This window comes from Synchiropus splendidus, chromosome 5, assembly GCF_027744825.2.
Source record: "Synchiropus splendidus isolate RoL2022-P1 chromosome 5, RoL_Sspl_1.0, whole genome shotgun sequence".
In the NCBI taxonomy this organism is placed as follows: domain Eukaryota; kingdom Metazoa; phylum Chordata; class Actinopteri; order Syngnathiformes; family Callionymidae; genus Synchiropus; species Synchiropus splendidus.
Window position 1 is genome coordinate 24,383,219 of NC_071338.1, and position 18,296 is coordinate 24,401,514.

Consider the following 18,296-nt stretch of genomic DNA (forward strand, 5'->3'; position numbering starts at 1 on the left):
TATGCTTCACAGCCATGCCACGGCAAATTGGCTTATGCACTCCACACAGGCAGACTTCTCTGCAACAGGCTTCTCACTTGCCCTTTCTCAGAGAAGGTTCCTTATTCGAGCCGACGGCTTCGCTGTCAGCTTGAGTGAGACCAACACAGTAGTTTTCCTGTTAGCTCCATCACCAGTGCCGAGCAGATCACTCAACAATTTGAATCAGTTTTTATGTTGCTTAAAATCAGTAACTTGCTTCTGTTCAGTACTATATTTCTGTAACTACACGCAGAATAATGATTTTAATCTTTGCTGTTTAAGTTTACCTTCGATCCACTTTTATGAGGCTTGAAACCTCTTATGGTTGAAAATCACTTTATAAATACATACAGTATTATTGTAACAATAATTGGTGACGTGATCAGTTAAGTATGGTATCAGATTTTTTTTTTTCTTTTTAATTGGCAGCATTTTATAATTGAATTTCCATTGGTGGAGCTGGAGAATAAATCACTGATTTTGCTTTTATTTTATATTGGTATTCTTCAAAATACCAATCATTGAAGAAAAAATAAATTCAGATAAAGACGTTCATAGTTTCAACACTTAGAGGTGCTGCTGTTGTGATGTTTCATAATTAGATCATGACCTTGACTAAAACATATTGAACGATAAGAAGTCATTTTGTTGCTATTTTATTCACAGGTTTCTATAATCTAATCTATAATAATTCTGTTCCTTAAAAAACCTTGTTTTGACTCACTAGTAACCATCCATGCCCAGTACTTTTTTTTTGGCGGGGGGGGACTAAGTGAAAGCCAAGAGTGACAACAGCCTCAGGATAGCGCCATGTCATTTTCATCGCACCGAATACATTCAAAACATCTCTGGCGACAGCGGCACATCCCACTCGGCCTCAGGTGCTTCTCTGCTGTCTCACACTGGGATGACAAGGTACACAACATCCGTGTCTTTGAGGATGAGCTTACCTTTTACTTCAATTGTAGCATTTGCATTTGGTGCCATGTCGAATGTGTACACACACATGTATTCCCCGGAATCATCCGCCCGCGGTTTATTGATTCTGCAACCACAGAAAAACAAAAACCCAAGTTACTTACATTTTAAGTCGGCGAGCGAATGAACTCGCAGCAGCTTAGTTTGGGTAATTAGTTTGGACTTCAGTAGTGAGGCCCTAAAGGAGCTATGAACACACACAGAAAAGGAGTAGCTCCGTCATATTACCGAACAGCAGCTCTCTCAGTGAAGGGAACTACAGGCATTTTAGTTTTGCCACTGATCTAATGTGACAAGGAAGTGACCAATTGGTTCTTGTCTTGTGGGGAAGAGGAGTCCAGCGTGTGTGTACGGGGGAGTCTGCGTTTTCTGCTTCACTTGTTATGACTGAATGACGGCAACATTTTAAAAACAGAAAAAGAATTATTTTTCCTAAGGGGCCACGACGAAGGGCCATCTCAATCTTGAGTATAAATTTGACATCTATGAGACATTTGTAACAGATTGAACGTCAAAGATAGGTTTAACCCTTCTACGAAGTAGTCACATGTGACGAAAGGTTTATCAATGGAAACATTATAATGAGAACATGAGGCAATGAAATATCTATGAAAATTGTTTTTTTTTATTATTTTAAAAAGTCCACCTAAAGTTATTAAATTATTAGGATAAAAAATTAATCTCAGACAAAAAGAAATAATATGGAGGAGGAAAAAAGGAAAGGAAAATGACATTACATCCCTGCCCCCCAAAACAATCCGAGCCTACTACAGTAAACAGTGCATAGAAATTCAGAATAACTAAAGACTAAAACTACTGCCATTGTTTCAAATGCTGCTTATATTTCTTAACCATTAGTTCAGTAGTTTCCATTCTATAAAAAAAAAAGTATTTCTATTTCGACTGCTTATTGCCATCATGGCTCACGCTGGTGAAACTTGATATGACAGCTGTTTTATATAAATGTAAAAATAGTGAAAGAGACTTGTAAAATACTCGCACCCATGAGTGTACACTCAAGGAAATGGTATAGCTGAACAAAATAAAATGCTAATCGCTGAAAAATCTGGTGCCACATTTTAGCCTGTGCTATAACATGGCGGTTGTTGACTTGTTGATGAATAGAAGAGACACTTCTGCGTCACCCCATCTTTATAGATTCTGTGTGATGTTCTACTGACTGGAGCAGACTTCTCTGCACCTGCTCGTCCTCACCTGTGCGATGTGACCCTATGCTCCGTCCTCGTATTTGCGATCTCCTGTCCGTTCTTCATCCAGAAGCTTTCCCTGTGTGGGGTGTGGGCGGTGGTGAGGTTGCAATGCAGTGTGACGGGCGTCCCGAAAGAGTCCGCCGTCAGAATGATCTGATCCGAGGAATTGATCTTTGGTTCTGGAAGAGAACACACACACACACGCAGAGTGGAGCTTTATCACATCTCTTTTCTGTTTTAAAGCTGGTTGGCTGGCTGTCAGCTGAATGCTGTTTTTATATGAACTGTGTAGGCGAGTGTCAATGAAGACAAAAGCACACAAAGCAAATAAACAAACAAGACATACATGTTGCTGTCAAAACGCCTCAGCGGCTCATCTTTGAAGAGAGATCACAGAAAACCGTTGATGGCTTGTTTGAGGCTGCGATTGACATTGAGATGCCGCAATGATCCATTCCCTCCGGAGGGAAACTCAGTTTTCACTTAATACATGCTACAAATTACAATGGTTGAATGTGTTTACACGTTATACACCCAAGTTTCAAGACCAGGTTGGTTAGCAGAGAAGTGCAAAGTACCAGATAGCTAATAGTGTGTTCCAGCTCTGTTTTAAAGACTTGTGTTTTTGAGTTTCTTTTGATTATTATTCTCTTTTATTTCGTAGTTTATTGTTATTGTAATCATATTTACTTGATGTTTGATATTTTGGACTTCATGTGGAAGTTACTAGTTACACTGTTTGAAACAGTGTTTCTTGTGTTCTGTCTTATGTTTCATTGTGCTCCTTTATATTTTACATTTTACATTAAATGCTATCTTGTACTTGCATTTTTTGTTATGATACAATAACTATTCAGTCACAAATTAATGTATTATTATGGCACAAATATATAATTATTTATTTATTTATTTTAAATAACCGTATCACAATCTCATTTCCATGATTTTATTGTAATTTGTGCAATTGATGGTTATCGATGGTGTATTCCTTGTCGGACATGCGACGCCAAGAGCCTAAGCTGCTAATGGCTAATGTGACGTCTCACTTTAAAACTTCATTGACACTCGTAGACTATCAAAGTTTGTTTTGTGGTTTAAAAGTTGGCCAAAAACTTAATGTGGAACCAAATAGATGCGCTCCAAGATGTAAAGACATAAAGATTCATTGTTGTTATGAAGTTGAGCAAAGATATTTTGCTATTTTAAATGACTATATCATGATATATTTTTGCCATATAGCCCACCCCTTCTGGAGCCATGTTTAAACAAATACGTTTTCCACATGTTTCGACAAATAGCATGTAAAATGAGCTACAATTTTTCACTAACTAAAAGGGATATTCTACAGGACAGCACAATTGCGCTTTTGTCAGGGTTCCTTTGGTGGTGTGCCTCTGGATTTTTTCAATGAACAAAGTGTGCCATGGCTTATACAAGGTTTAAAAACACTGCCCTAGTCTGTGTCTAGAATTCTGTATCATAATGCTAAAATTGTACAAACAAAAGCGTAGATTCTGAGGAAAGGCAAAATCTTAAAAACATATATGTAATGCGATATGTTTGCTTAGATGACTACAAAAATGCAAATTGTTCTGGTTTATTTCTGTTTGAGAAATCAATCCTGCTAAATCCATAAGCCGCACCAAATCATAATATAATGTTGTTTTGTCCCTTCCTGCAGATATATTAATGATAGTAATGGCATTTAGCAGGAATGAAACATTCCCAAATATTGTTCTTTAATCCGGAAAATATGTTTCTCGTACAACGTCTGTGTATCCTGGAGAAAATCTTAAGTTTCAATGTCAGCTGCTCACAGTAATTCTGCAATCCTCAGTGACAGAAGGCTCCATGCTAATGAACCTTAGTTGTGAAATCTGGGCTAAATTTTGATGTAACACTGAACAGATTTCTGGCGTCTTTCTCATCTCCTCCACGTCTCCTCATTACTGAAGGACGCGAAAAAGAATCGGTTTCTCAAGGACGCTGGGCCGTTCACGAGGTGTCATCAGAGAGCCGGGCGCCCTCTGCTCTTCCTTGAGTAAGCAGGAAGGCCGCTCTGCCCTGCCCCTCCTCCACCTCCAGGGCGGGCCAACCATGGCAATATAAGAGCCCCCGAGGGGAGGAGCAGAGAAAAGAAGCATTATAATCCTACTACCAGGTCTTGCAAGGCGAGTGGAGGGGGGTGGAGGCACAGCTGAGATTACTGGCGAGTGACTTCTGTCAGCATTGGTGCACCTTCTCTGTGTATCTCGGTATCACTATCAGAGGGGATATCACTCCCCTCCCCCCCGGCATCTTCCTCACCCCCACCAAGCAGAACCACATGCGCTATTAATAGTAACACACAGACATGCGTGCACACAATATGAGGTACATAAATTAACATTTAGCACAGTGGCCCACAGGCAATTTCAGCACAAGGTTGCGTGTAGGACAGCTTATCACAATTTAAATGTGCTACCTGCTGGATAACTGACCATGACTTCACATTATTGCTAAAAATCAATGGCAGCTTTCCTTCCATTCATAGTAAATTGGGTTTAAGTCATTTCTGATCAGCAGTGCTTCGGCAAAGTTTGACATTGTGCTGTGTTCTTATTTTGATGTATATATATATATATTTTGAAGTCCATGTGTTTCTGGTCGTGGACTTGAGGGGTATTTTTGCTTGAACATTATCTATTCTCTTTCTGACCTGGATTTTCTTGCTCACCACCTCATCTCTATTCAGTATCAGCTACAAGAATCCTGTTAGTCCCAAACCTCTGTCACCTCTAAATATGTCACTGAACTGCCCCACATTGCAGCTTTAATTAGGGATCCACTTGGAAGGAACGTTCCATCCCCTCTGTGTTGGTGAATGAGTCTGTGTAATGATAAATAATTCATTTGGATCAGTCTGTACTATTTTTCACAACTTAATTGCCTTTTTTTTTTTTTGGTTTTAACTGACTGCGATATGTCATGTACTGGCATCAGGACTTCATAATTGTATGCCTGCTCCTGCTGCTGGTACTGAATTGTTCTGCCTGTTTCAAGTTCTACTTTTGAAGAGGTTCCATGTAGCTATGAGGAAGGTCTGATACATTTTTGCACCATTTCATCACATCACACTCACATACTCTGGACAGTCTGGAGTGGCTGAGTAACCGGCGGTTTGGACAGTGGGAAGACACCAACACAAGGAGGTGAAGACTGTTGAAATACTACTCACAGAAATGATTGAAACTAAAGTATGAAAGGTGTAGCTGAGATCACCAAACCCAAGATGTAGTCAAGATCAGAGCGTGTCAATACCAAGACCGGACCCACAGGCAAAGTGGTACAGACAAACCCAGAAGTGGGTTCTATACGTAGTGGGACGGTGCAACATGCATCAGTTCACTTGTTTGCAGTTTCATAACACCACAAGACCATTGACCAGTTTAGAGAAGACCAGTGCACTGGGGAAATGGTTACTTGACCAGTTCGACCCGTTACTGGCCAAATCTTTACGTTGCAGGCTTAAATGCAATTCCATGTCTGAGAATGGCGCTTTATTTTGTAATGCTAATTCAGCGGTCTGAGCTGTAGAACAGGTGCAAAATCCTGCATAAACACTCCTCTCTAATTTGACCGCCTGACGAGCTGCAAGAAATAGAACTCAATCGGACTCAAGCGGCACAGAGCGTGACTAATTGCCTTGCATGCATTCTACTTTCCACACAGAAAAATGACACTGTGGCATAAGTCTGGCTTTGTCAATTTGTCACATTAAAGTGTTTCTTTTCTGACTGTTGTTAAGGCCAACTCAGAACAGAATCTATGATTTTTTTCTTCAAAATTAGGCGTCAAGACACCAATCTTCAGCTCCGGTTTTATGTTTGTTTTACCATTTATGTGTTAAGATATGATTAAAAGAACTGCAGTTGTAAGAATACATCTGTGTGCCACAGAAAGGAAGGTCATGCATAATGACAAAGCTTTTACTTTACTTTCACTGGGTTAACACATTGTTATAGGGGATGTAATTTGGCAAACAGCAGTTTTTGAAAACAAAATGTTTAATTAGTTGCATTTTCACTTCCAATTTTCATAAATTTGTTTTTAAAACTTGCCGTGATGCTGCTGCACCAAACCACCAGGCTGAGTGTTGCAATTGAGTTGGCTGATTTCCTTCACTTTAGAGGCCTGAAGTCGCCAGAAATAGTGAATCATAAATCATAATAGGGTTTTACTACAGGGCCGCCCTATTCGGTTTTGCAGTGAAAACTCGCTTGGTAAAAAGTTTTTTTTAATGGAGGAGGTTGGGATTTTAATCATGAGGGTTGCAAGTCTCTGACACGCACAGAGTGGAAATACAATTTCTACAATGAACTATGAACACTGTGAAATTGGGTTGTTTGCAGGTTCTTGGTACCTTTTATTTATTAATTTTCTGAACATTAGCAGTCCAAATAATTGTAGATTGTATTTCAAGTTGATTTATTACTGATATTAGTCAAGAATTCTGAGTTTCTCTGTGTTATGGAGTTTAAATAGATGAGATGTGAAAGAATGACATTTAAATTATGCAATGCAATGTGGTGAAATAAAAAGGAAAATGTATGGACAAAATAAAAAATGCAGTTATACAATGAAGAATATGACATTTGCAGAGTTGTGCAAAGGTGAAAGAGTGGTCGCACAGAGCGCATGAACAAGCTAATTCTGTTGCCTGAAAGTGTGTCGAGTATGTGTGAGGTACTAAGGAATTGAGGAAGTACATGACCTGGTTATCTTCTCTTGGGGGTTTACCATTAGACGTGTCCAGCTGGGAGACCACAGGGCAGATTGGAGCCCAGATGAGGATTAAGTCGCACCAATGTCCTTGGAATGTCTTGGAATCCTCTGGTCTGAGCTCGCTCATGCCCACAGCAAAAAGGATAGTGTAATTCCCTATATTGCAACGGCTACTGTGAAACCGATAAGGAATGACAACTGTCCATACCATCGGTTAGATTCGTATACAGTCACTTAAGGACATCACATGACAAGCGATTTCATGATGTCACGGCTTTACAATGAAAACGTCCCCACGATTTCACAAACAGCTCCTTGTTTTGCTGCAATAGCCAACTAGGATGAAACTCCTTTCAGCTTCTCCGAGAGCTTCACTATGACTAACAGCATTGCACATCAGCGCCTGCTCCAGTGGGCAGAGCAGTCGAGCATGCAGAGATTAGAAAGGTCCAGAGTAAATTCAGTTTGTTTGAATGTTGGTGAGCACAGAGCAGAGGGTTAAAGATATAATGCCATTACAGATTCGCAGTGCTCATGGTTCAGAAGGCACAAGGTGGCACAATGACTTTTCCTTGAATCTTAGCATGAGACACTTAGGAGCCTAACGCCGCTTACTCCTTTGCAACACGCAAAAAAAATAAGATTGCTTTTGGGAGAAAGCAAGAATCATTACTTTGCACGTTATCAGATGCCTCCCTGTGTGTTCTTACAGTTCTATTTACACCTACCGAGAGTGAGAAAGACAAATCGAAAGCCTCATTACTGGGAGAGGCTCTGACTTTCCTGCGTTTGTTAGACTGGCTCAAAGTAAAACCTGGCAACAGGATGTAACAGAATATTAAGAAAGGTGTCTTAAATAAATCTGGAAATGGAAAATGAAAACAGGGCAACAACAATGGCTAAATCTGAAATGTTTCAGCATGAGCTCTCTGAACAGAATGTTCTGATTTTAGTATGGTCAATTTGTATTTGTCGCACGGTTTATGTGCTGTGTTATGTTGGGCAAAAACATTATTTAGCCTTAAAATCACATTGCACTGTGTTAAATACAGGTTTTTTTAATGGTTCTTATTGAGCCATTAACCTAACTTGTGTTTAAGACTTGAACCATTTGCTGTAGTTACTGGACTAAAGTGCATGAATATTATTTTAGAATTTAATATCTCAATCCTGTTTGATTATTATCTTTTCATTTGTGCTTTTATGGACATTCTGTTAAATAAACTAGTTCATGTTTACAAGTTTATTATTATTATTATTATTATTATTATTATTATTATTATTATTATTATTATTATGTGTTTATGGCCAATGCATTCCATTCCTCGCTGTGTATTCTCATTTGTGTTCTCTTCCTTGCCACACAGTTTCTCTTCATTGTGTCCTGATTCGATTCACCAGATGTAGTAAGGAAACGTATAGCTACTCACTCTGTAGCACTGATATGGTAGCCTGGGCTCGGATCCAGGTGATGGAAGGATTTTGTCGTAGGTCATTCCGTTTGGGGTCATTGCTTGCACGGCACTCGTAGATCCCAGAGTCTTCCAGCGTGAGTCGCGTGATGCCTAGCACGCTAACCCCGTTGGCACCGTAGGCAGTGTTGATGGAAACACGCCGCTTGCGTGCTCCGTCCCAGAGCTGCTTAAAGGAGTCGAGTCGGTTGATTTCGGCATACCACCACTGTATCTCAGGAGTGGGGTTGCCCACCACGTCGCAGTACAGTTCGAAAGTGTCCCCCGTTAGCTTGGTCTCAGACATCGGCGACTTGACAAACCCAGCTGCAGGAGGAAAGCAGAGAAAGATGTCAGTGAAATGCCAGGGAAATGAGTTCCTTCGAGATATTTTAATTTAAACAGAAACAGGAAAGTGGTGTTGAAAAGTCATGGTTGGCAAGGGGCACATATTTGCTTTTTTTTTTCCCAGAGACCGCCAACACTGGTTACCCCTTATCTGCTTTGCTTCTCCTGAGATGAGAACAACTGACCTTTGCATTGCATTTATTTCAGTTTACACGTTTGCAAAGCTGTTTATCATTAGACCTGTATCCATGTTCAACTCGACCCAATCATTCACCGCCCACTGTTTCACCTCAATTACAATTTTCTTATTCACTCAACAACTATTTTTCTCTTCACGCTTCTGACCTTCCGGCCTTGTTCCAGACTTGCTCTTTAGCTTCACATCACTGTGTTGAACTCCCGTTCCACCTCTTCATCTGCCTGTCCATCATTGAGCTGTCTTTTGTCAGCTCACTTTATCGTTGGCGGATCACAGATGTATTTCTTTCCTCCATTCAGATACAGTAGCTTTGATTTAAAGATTCCTGAGTCAGTGAAGATATCACCTTTCTAGTTTTGATCCCCTTCCTGGCAAAACTTGAAAGACAGATAACCCAAAGACGTCCTTTACAAGACAGAAAAAAGAATATCTGATTTATACTCCGCCTTTAATCCCAGACTTAGGGACTTCTTCCTAACTGCTTCTGCGGCCACTGTGCTTTTTTCTTCTTGGCCTTTTTTCCATTTGATCCAAATATAAAGCTATGATTTAACGCTAATGGACTCATTGTGTCTTAACAAGCTGATATTAGTGACCAAAGCAATGTTGGATTCAGACAAATTGCTGTGAAACTGCTAAAAGAACCTCATCCCACTGAGTCACGACTGATCTCTAAAAGGCTTGTTCACTGAAGACTTTTCAGTGAAGCATCTTTCAGCCGCTCCCACGCGTATTCAACCTGATTGAAATGAAAACCTCTAATTAATAAAGCGTGTAATTGTCCTCCCCGAAAGTGGTTGCACAATGAGTTTCACTGCTGAGATCTGTAACTAAGAAAAAGACTCGTGTCACACAAACAGAGAGACAAGGATGCGGACATTTATACTTCACTATCCTTGAAATGGATGAAGAGTTTTCTTTCATCCCACCCGTGTTTCTATCAAACAGCTGTCCAATTCTGAAACCTTGTGCTAGCTTGCTGTGTTGGCACAGAAGTCACCATTCAGCACTGTGGTTGTTGGATGAGCGTGGAAAGGGGTTGAGTTTAGACATGGGCTGATGCTTCTGGTGGTCTGTATACTATCATGTGCCACTCTGTGTCTACATGCTACGCCGTTCACTGACTTGGCCACACAAAGGTAATGGGTTGGATTTTACAATTAAGCAATGGGGACAGGCATTTTGCTAGGGGGGTGTCTGGGCATCCCGTGCACATGAAAAAAATGGACGCCCTAAATGTCCGATCATTAGTGCCAGTTTAATGCCCTACTCGTAGTGTCATCACAGTGGTTTCCATGAAAAGGTTGTTTCCACCCAGTAATTTGGCTGAATATTATCGCAGTTCACCAAGTCGCCATAGCTTGGCCATGACGGACGCCATGTTTGTTTACCACAGTAATGTCATGGCTATTTACATTTCGCGAATGACGACATGCGCGGCATGAAGACGCCATGTGAACCACAGATCCACACTTTAAACAACACGTCATTTTTTATGGCACGAAGACCGAAAATGTTATTGTGGCAACAGCTACTGAGTTCATCTCTGTTATCGTTTGTTATTTGACTCAGATGTTTGTTTGTTGTTTAGAAAGCCTTTTGTCTACAAATAGATGTTTTCAGCTTCTTTTTTGCAAAGCAAGTTGTTAAGTCAGTCATCATTGCTTTTCGGGAGGGGAATGGATTGGGGCTGGGGTTATGGGCTGGGGCCCGCTCTTTTGGACGCCGCGTCCTGGCTAAAAGCCTGAATGGGGGACCTTTACTAACCACAGGTAATGATGGCCACAACAACAAAATCTGGGACACCATGAAGCAAACTGTGATGAAAGTTCTGTGAGAAATGTTCTAATCATGGAGGTTACATATTACAGGTATCTGTTCAGTCAATCAGTAGGTTGGTAACAACATCATATTTCTATAAAGTGTCAGTTTCCGGGTCGTTTTAAAGACTTCTATTGATTCCAATAGCTACTGCTTGAGGCATTGCTTTAAAATCCCTTTTTTTTGCAGTGAAGCACTTCATTTATATAGTCATGCAATTTGCATTCAATTCATATATTCAACAAATATAGAGACAAGTGCCTTCCTCATTACATCTGTAAACTTCTTCTTGTGGGACTGTTGTGAAAGTGACCCCATTCGATTGAGGTCTTGTGGAAAGGCTGGAGCAAGTGGGAGGGTATAACACCAATAAAGCTCAAAATAACAATAATGCATTGTTGTATTACAATGTGTGTACAAGCCTTTATACATGCATGTTAAACATAACAAGAGTTTTGAAGTATTGCAGTATTGGACTTCATTTATTATGCTTTATGATTCCATGCCAAAATAACAAGTGTTTACAAGGATTTCATAGCTCTGTCTAATTACTGAACTTTATCTATTTATGATGGGGAATTATGTTCACCCCTTATTATACTTTGAAACCTTGTCATAAGTTATCACACATGATTCTGAGAATTCAGAACATCTGCTGTGAAGCGTTGTAAGTGCATTATAATGTCTTGTGAATGTCCTAATAATACATTATAGATGCGTCCTCCAGTTAAAGTGTGAGCAAAGTTTCTTGGGAGTTAGAAGTCTTCCTACTTGTGGCTGCCACGCAGCCGCCTGACCTGAGATTACCAAGAGATAATGAATGGCTCGTGTGAGCAAAGCTTCTTTAAACAATTCTCGACAAAGCCATAACCGCGTTGAGCTAAACGGCTCTTACGTGTATCGCGCCTTCCATTCACACACAGGGTTGTGACGAATCGTGCCAGCTGAACCATCAGGAGCCATCAGGGGTTAAGTGTCTTGCTCTGGGACACAAATGTGACCACTCCACCATCTGAGCTGTGGTGGCCCCTCTTTAAAAAAAAAAAGCACTTTTGCTCAAGTATGGCTCATGATATGTCCTGAGGTGTAGCACCATTACTCATTGCTGAGTGTGTGCGCGTGTTCTTGTTTCATAACGACATGCAGTCAAAGCTTCAGCAGCAGATCGATATTCTGTTTACTGCTATGTAAGTCAAGCAACAAGCAGTTAGTTTCCTTGTTTGTGTTTTGTAATAATCGAATTTATCGCAGATGCAAACCACTCAGTGGGAATCTGCATCCTTCAGTATAAGAAACTGTGCCTGATCCCTGGATCACAGCAGCTGACTAAAACGCTGGTTTTATATTTTCCATTATTTAACTTTTCTGCTGCGTCCCTCTGATCCACCAATGTCTGATAGTTTAAATCCTGTACATTTTCAGCACAGACTGTTATGCCACCCTGCTGACCATATTGCATGATTGTGCATACATTTCTGAATTTGCCAGTGGCACCAGAATCTCCCACAACAGTTTGGGCGCGAAGCTGCTTACATGGTTGTGACGTCTGCAGTCACAGTAATAACACTTTCTGACAGAAAGTCAAGCTCACATCCAACTGCTATTTCGAGTGACCAATCCTCTGACTCACCGAATCTAAATGACCCTGTGTGCCCCTCATACTGTGGCTGTTGCATGACTGAGCAATTCAATTCATACATATTGGGTATTACATGTAAGGATAATCATTACCAGTGAAATGAAATGTATGCAGGTGGGCCTGAGTGTCTGGACATACATATAAGCCTAATCTCTTAATCCATATTAGATCTTGCTGTGACACCAGAAATGAGGTCAACCAGCTTTCATTTTTGGATAAGCTTTAAAGGAATGCTTTCAGTGCCTATTTGTGCTCAAATTCAGATTGGATATTTGTCTGCATGAGTAGTGAGCAATGTTAGCAACTGAGCTGTGTTAGCTGCATTCACACCGTTTTACTCGCAAACCAGCAAAATTGTTCACAATTAAATCCAAATTAAATATTATATATATATATATATATATATATATATATATATATATATATATATATATATATCCCTATGTTTGTCAGGGTTGACATATTTACTTAGAAAAAAAAATTATTAACCATTCTTGAGAAATTGATGTGAAATCTGTGTATTACTTTTAACCATTCATCAAGTAATGCATAATTCGAATGTTCGCAAGACATCACAATTTATTTATAATAAGGATTTAGATATTAGAAGATTTTGTGAATGTTCGTATTCAACTTGTGACAAGTTTTCATTTAGTTTAGCGAGTTATGGACTTACCGAACCACCAAATTTGAGAAAATAGTGTTGCAAATAACTCTTTTTTTTTTTTTTTTTAATGTTGTACCTTATAATACTTTTAAACTCTTGTCTTGACTTGTCATGCATGATAAACATCCATAATGTCTTCTATAAAGCGTTATAAATGCATTGTGACACCTTATGAACAAATAATGCATTAATGATGAGACCTTTATATGAAGTGCGACCAAAATGTAATTGAAATTTTAAAAAGAAACTTCATTGAAACTACAGAAAATATTGATGTCAAATGAGTATTTTTAACAGTGCAGTGAGCTAAGAAGGAGCCAACAGGGTCAGTGAGTTCCAACACCCGAATGTGCTCTCATGTTTAAATTACAATCATGTGCTTCACGATGTGTAGGACATTTAATAGCACATTGTTTCATTTAACTCCACGCGCTGTGGCTATTTCAGCCGTCCAGCTTGTGCTGCAGATTTTCATGATAAAATTAATACCACTGCATTGTGAGCGTGCTGAAATTCGCCTGGGTCTGATTCATGCTCCAGTTCCGCCTCAGTAGTTAACCCAACAATTCACTGTCAGTGTTAATGAGCCTCATCTAATGACAAATCACCTGGACCACAGAAGCTTTTCTTTGCTGACCCTCAAGCACCGCAGCCCACTCAAAAAAAAAGCAAAAAAGAAATGCTGCTCTGTGTGGATCAGATGGGAACAAAGAGCCTGTGGTCTTCGGGGAGTTGGTTTTAAATACATGAGCTTAAAGTTGCCCTAAACCGTGACAGTGCAGTTCTAAATAATGTTTCATAATCACAGTGAGGGATGTCACCGCCAAAGGACAGACTCTAAACTGCAGTCAGATCAACACAAATTAATTTTGTTTATCTGTTGTTCTCAGTCGGGAACAATGAGAACCAGTGGACCTGAACAGACTGTCAAAGCACAGCCAAAATCTTTCACATACTCAACATCAAGACATGATTCTAGTTGGTCGCCATGGCAGCAAGCCTGTTGTCCAACACCACGTCATGACTCATTCGCATGCGAAGCGAATCAAAGAAAGGGAACTTATGAGGGTGCTAAGAAGACGGCGGTGCTTACAACTTTGAGTGTGTAACGCCTCAAGACAAGCGGAGTAATTAGTTTCCTTTCTCTGGAAACATCTGGGCTCATCAAGCTCACGTAGTGACACGTGACTCCCATCAACTGTGGAAGCAATTTTCAGCATGACTCTCCTTACTACTACATGGCGGTCATTTAGCGTACGACACCCCCTATTAATCACACAACTTGACAAATCTGTTCTTTTTTATTATCCACAACCCATGGAGATCCTTTATGATGCCGGAATGTGCTAAATAGTCATCATCTACATGCAGCTTTAACTCATGTACCCTAAATTTTATTGGCGGGATTGAAGTTGCAAAATCGACCCGTATTCAATGTTGGGATAACAATGTCTGCACGGGGTCATAGACAGTTTTTCAGTCTCACAAAAAAGACTCTACTGTGTATTGAGACATGTCCATATTTGGACTGAATGTGGGAGCTCTCTTTGTGAGGCTTGTTACTCACATTGGTTTCCTTCCTTATTCTTAGTGTGTGTTAGTCTGTCTCAGTCTGTGCTGAAATGGACTGACTACCTGTGCAGTGTCTCCTCCTCTCACCAGTCATAGCCGGACTTGGATTCACCAACCTATGTCTATTGAGCGTGGGGAATAAGTTGGTCAATAAATTATACTCTTAAATTTGTTGATTCTATTCATTTAGATTCGTATTTAATACAGATGTTGACTGTGCAACAACTAAAATAAGCGTGACAACATGTGACTTCACATAGACAGTGTTGCTACGCCCTAACTTGTCTCCTACCTTCTGCACATATTACGGCAATATTCGCTTTTAACATCCTGTTCTTCCTAGTCACCCCCAATTAACCCAGCACATACAGCTCAGACTGTTCTGAGTCTGTCGACCATGCATCATCTCAATTTCTACTTTTTGCATGAGTCACTGAGAAATCATTTTTTAGGCCATGATCAGTGTACAGATGTGAGATTAAATAGTGAAAAATGTCATCAGTTTTTCTCGGCTCACACACACTCAAGTGCAAAATAAAGCCTGAATAAAACCAATCTGACTGAAATTCCAGCTGAGAAAACATCGTCAGAGAAATGCAAACAGACAACAGTCGGTGGATGAGTCCACCAGTTTGTGTTGTTTGAACAAATTATTGACACTGGAGGGCCGAGGTGGCAGACAGGGATAAGTCGCTTCAGCGGCAGGATGGGAAATAAAAGTTAAAATGAAGTCATTGTTGATGGAGGCCGAGTCTGTGTTCTTGAAGCAATTGAGGGTATTTGAGCCGGCAGCAGAGGGTATTCATTTGGTCGGGTGAGAAAGTGCCAACCAATTTCAAGGAGTTTGTGAAGAAGATTCTTTACTACGCGAAAGATCAATTATAAAATTGCTTTCGCTGTGATTTTCACAGTAAACCTTTCACCGTATTTACACCTTCAACTCATGACTCTCAGGATTGCGCTGCTGAGTTGATAGCAAAACATATTGGAATCCTTTGAGCAAACCCAGTTAAAGACTTGTTGTTGTGGTTTCCGGTGAGTTGAATCAGCTCTATGACAATGTCGTCTGTACGTGGCTGGGGTCTGAGGTTTGTCTTCATCTGCCTGAAAGCCACAGCGATGGCAGCGTAGCTACTCCAGTGAAGGAGGTGGTGAGTGCTCCCTCGACGCCTGACAGCGGGCCACACACACCACCATCACGCTGCCTGAGAGTGAGTCAGCTGCTGCCTACAACCTCAGGTCCAGATTCCCACAACACAGACTGAGAGAGCAGCGAGTGGGAAAGCCCCATGGGGCTGCTGAACTGGTTGGGTAGTGTGCTCACTTGAGCTTGTGTGCGTGGGTGCATGTGTGCTTAACCTGAAGAGTCCATACACAGTCCTTTGGACATTTAGCCAACTGCTAGAAGTACAGTGGTTTGTTTTGGCTAAACAACATAGCGTGGATGCTGTTATTCAATACACTTTTTCTTATCACAGCCCAAACGTTTGTTTGGCAGGAAAACACATTCAATGTATTCAATACATTTCTCTACTGTTGCTGTGCTACCTTTGATCAGGGTTCTGGCCGTGCACACAACCAAATAACAGATGAAAGAGCAGCTAATGTAACGATTGCCGTGCCTTTTCAAATGATTGGTGTTTCTGTTTGTTCTTAACCTCTCCATGCTTGGAAGTATTTACCTTTGAAACTGTGCATAAGCCCCGTATCTGAGATATCTGAGCCCTGATGAGATCGCTGTATCTGACACAAGGTATTCACTGAAAAAAGATTTACTATCGGAGTCAAAACATCCATGTCAAGTAAACTCCAGTTCCAGATTATTCTTTTTTTTTTTACTTTTTACACGTAATTTTCTTTTCTCTTTACTAAAAATGACAAAACATTCTAGTGATTTGCCAGATGGAATACGCTATTTCCCTTTTGTTTATTTGATTTATAGAAAATGAAACTGATTTTGAAGTTTGAAACATGACACGTAACGTGAATGAATCTGACGGAGTATGCTCTCATCGTTTGTGCAGTCGAACACTAGTACCCGAGTCACATACGTTTTCTCATGCAGTAAACATGATCAAAAACAAAAAAAGTCACCAAGCAAGCAACCAAGTCTGTGAAGCTACCTGGGTATCGATACAACGGTGCACTCCGCAGGCAATGGAAGTCTTGTAAGAGCAATTGCATACCAGAAAATCACCCTCCATGTTGGTTCTTCAGTTAATCTGTCATTGTTTCGTCATTTCCAACTGTCCAGGCTCGAACACACAAATACACTGTGAACATTTCTCTACTCAGTCATTGGAGAGGACAGTAAATCAAACTGGCGTCTGAGGGTTAAGTGATTCTGGAGGTTGTCTGGATGAATCTAAGGCAGCACAGACATAGGCATACAGTACGAACAGGTCGTTCCAAGATGGATACCCGTTTTATAACTAAACCAGGATGTAAAATTAAACCCTTTTTTAGATCTAATATGGAACAGAGCCCTCATTCGTAATGATAACGTTGTTTGTAGAAAGCAAAAGATTATTTATTTTTCTTTTGCCCATAGCTGAACTTCATTTGGATCAAGCAGCCACAAAAGGTTGTTTTGCTTCAACACATTTGCTGGCCAAAAAAGTATTAATCGGCATCATTGGCTTTACAGCTACATTCTGTATGTAAATTAGCATATCAAAAGCTTATGTCTTATGTTTGTTAGCCCTAATATCATCTGTCAGAGAAACCTTTCGTGTTGTCGCTGCCTGCCTTGGCAACTAAAAGGTCATATTTTTCAGTCAATATTAGCAGAGCTGAGAGGTTTTTTTTTTCCATTCTGTCATGTGGGGCTAATAATTATCTCACACACAACTCGCACTGGACAAGTCTTCATGTTGATTACGGCCCCGAGGAGGTTCTCTTGAAGTGATTGAAGGTCACGATTTGGCAAATACCCCTGAATCATAAAAGGTGTCCTTCCCTCACAGCAGGGACAAAACAAACACGATGAGTCAGACAGTTTGTCTGCACACATACCCTCACTTTCCTGAGAAAAGGTCAAAACTGTCTGGATTTAGCACACCTGAGTGACCCGGGCCACCGACTGATCTTTACACGTCACGCAGTTCAGGCTTTGCCAGTGCTTCCCTTTATCAGACAATGACACCAAGTACTTACATTCGCATTCAATGTGACCAATTAAAGTCAAGCCGTAAAGGTTTTAAAGGCGATTACTTCATGTAAAACCATCAATGCATGCACTTGCGCAGGACTGGACAACAGTTTTGATTAGTTATGAGTACAAACACGGCCTGTGTTATGCAATTACCTTAAGTGCACGATGTAAACGGCTTTTCTTCCTGGAAGGCAAATATTCAGACACACTTAAGTGGGGACCATTTATGGTAACAGAAGTGTGCATGCTCACACGTCAGACACCTGTCAGTCGTAGACACGTCTTTTCCCCGAGACTTGAGTTTTTGGGATCTCAAGTTTGACTGGTGTTAAGTTTTTCATCTGTGAATGTTGCTGTCGCACACAATGGAGGAAGTGCGGAAGGTGGCACAAGTTGCCAAGAGGAAGTTTGTTCATAGGCTTGTTTAGCAACAAACACTAGTGAGATCATGACTCTGGCGCTTTTGATGCG

At 40.5% G+C, this 18,296-nt stretch overlaps 1 protein-coding gene across 1 annotated transcript in view; it reads right to left on the reverse strand.

Annotated features, from left to right (window-relative positions):
• Window positions 1-18,296, reverse strand: part of nptnb (neuroplastin b) — a 35,135-nt gene that overhangs the window by 9,046 nt on the left and 7,793 nt on the right. The window contains exons 2-4 of the mRNA XM_053864662.1: window positions 8,405-8,752; window positions 2,215-2,389; window positions 972-1,066 (exon numbers count right to left, since the gene is read on the reverse strand). Of these exons, the coding sequence (XP_053720637.1) occupies window positions 972-1,066; window positions 2,215-2,389; window positions 8,405-8,752 (618 nt within the window). The remainder of the gene's footprint in view (window positions 1-971; window positions 1,067-2,214; window positions 2,390-8,404; window positions 8,753-18,296) is intronic.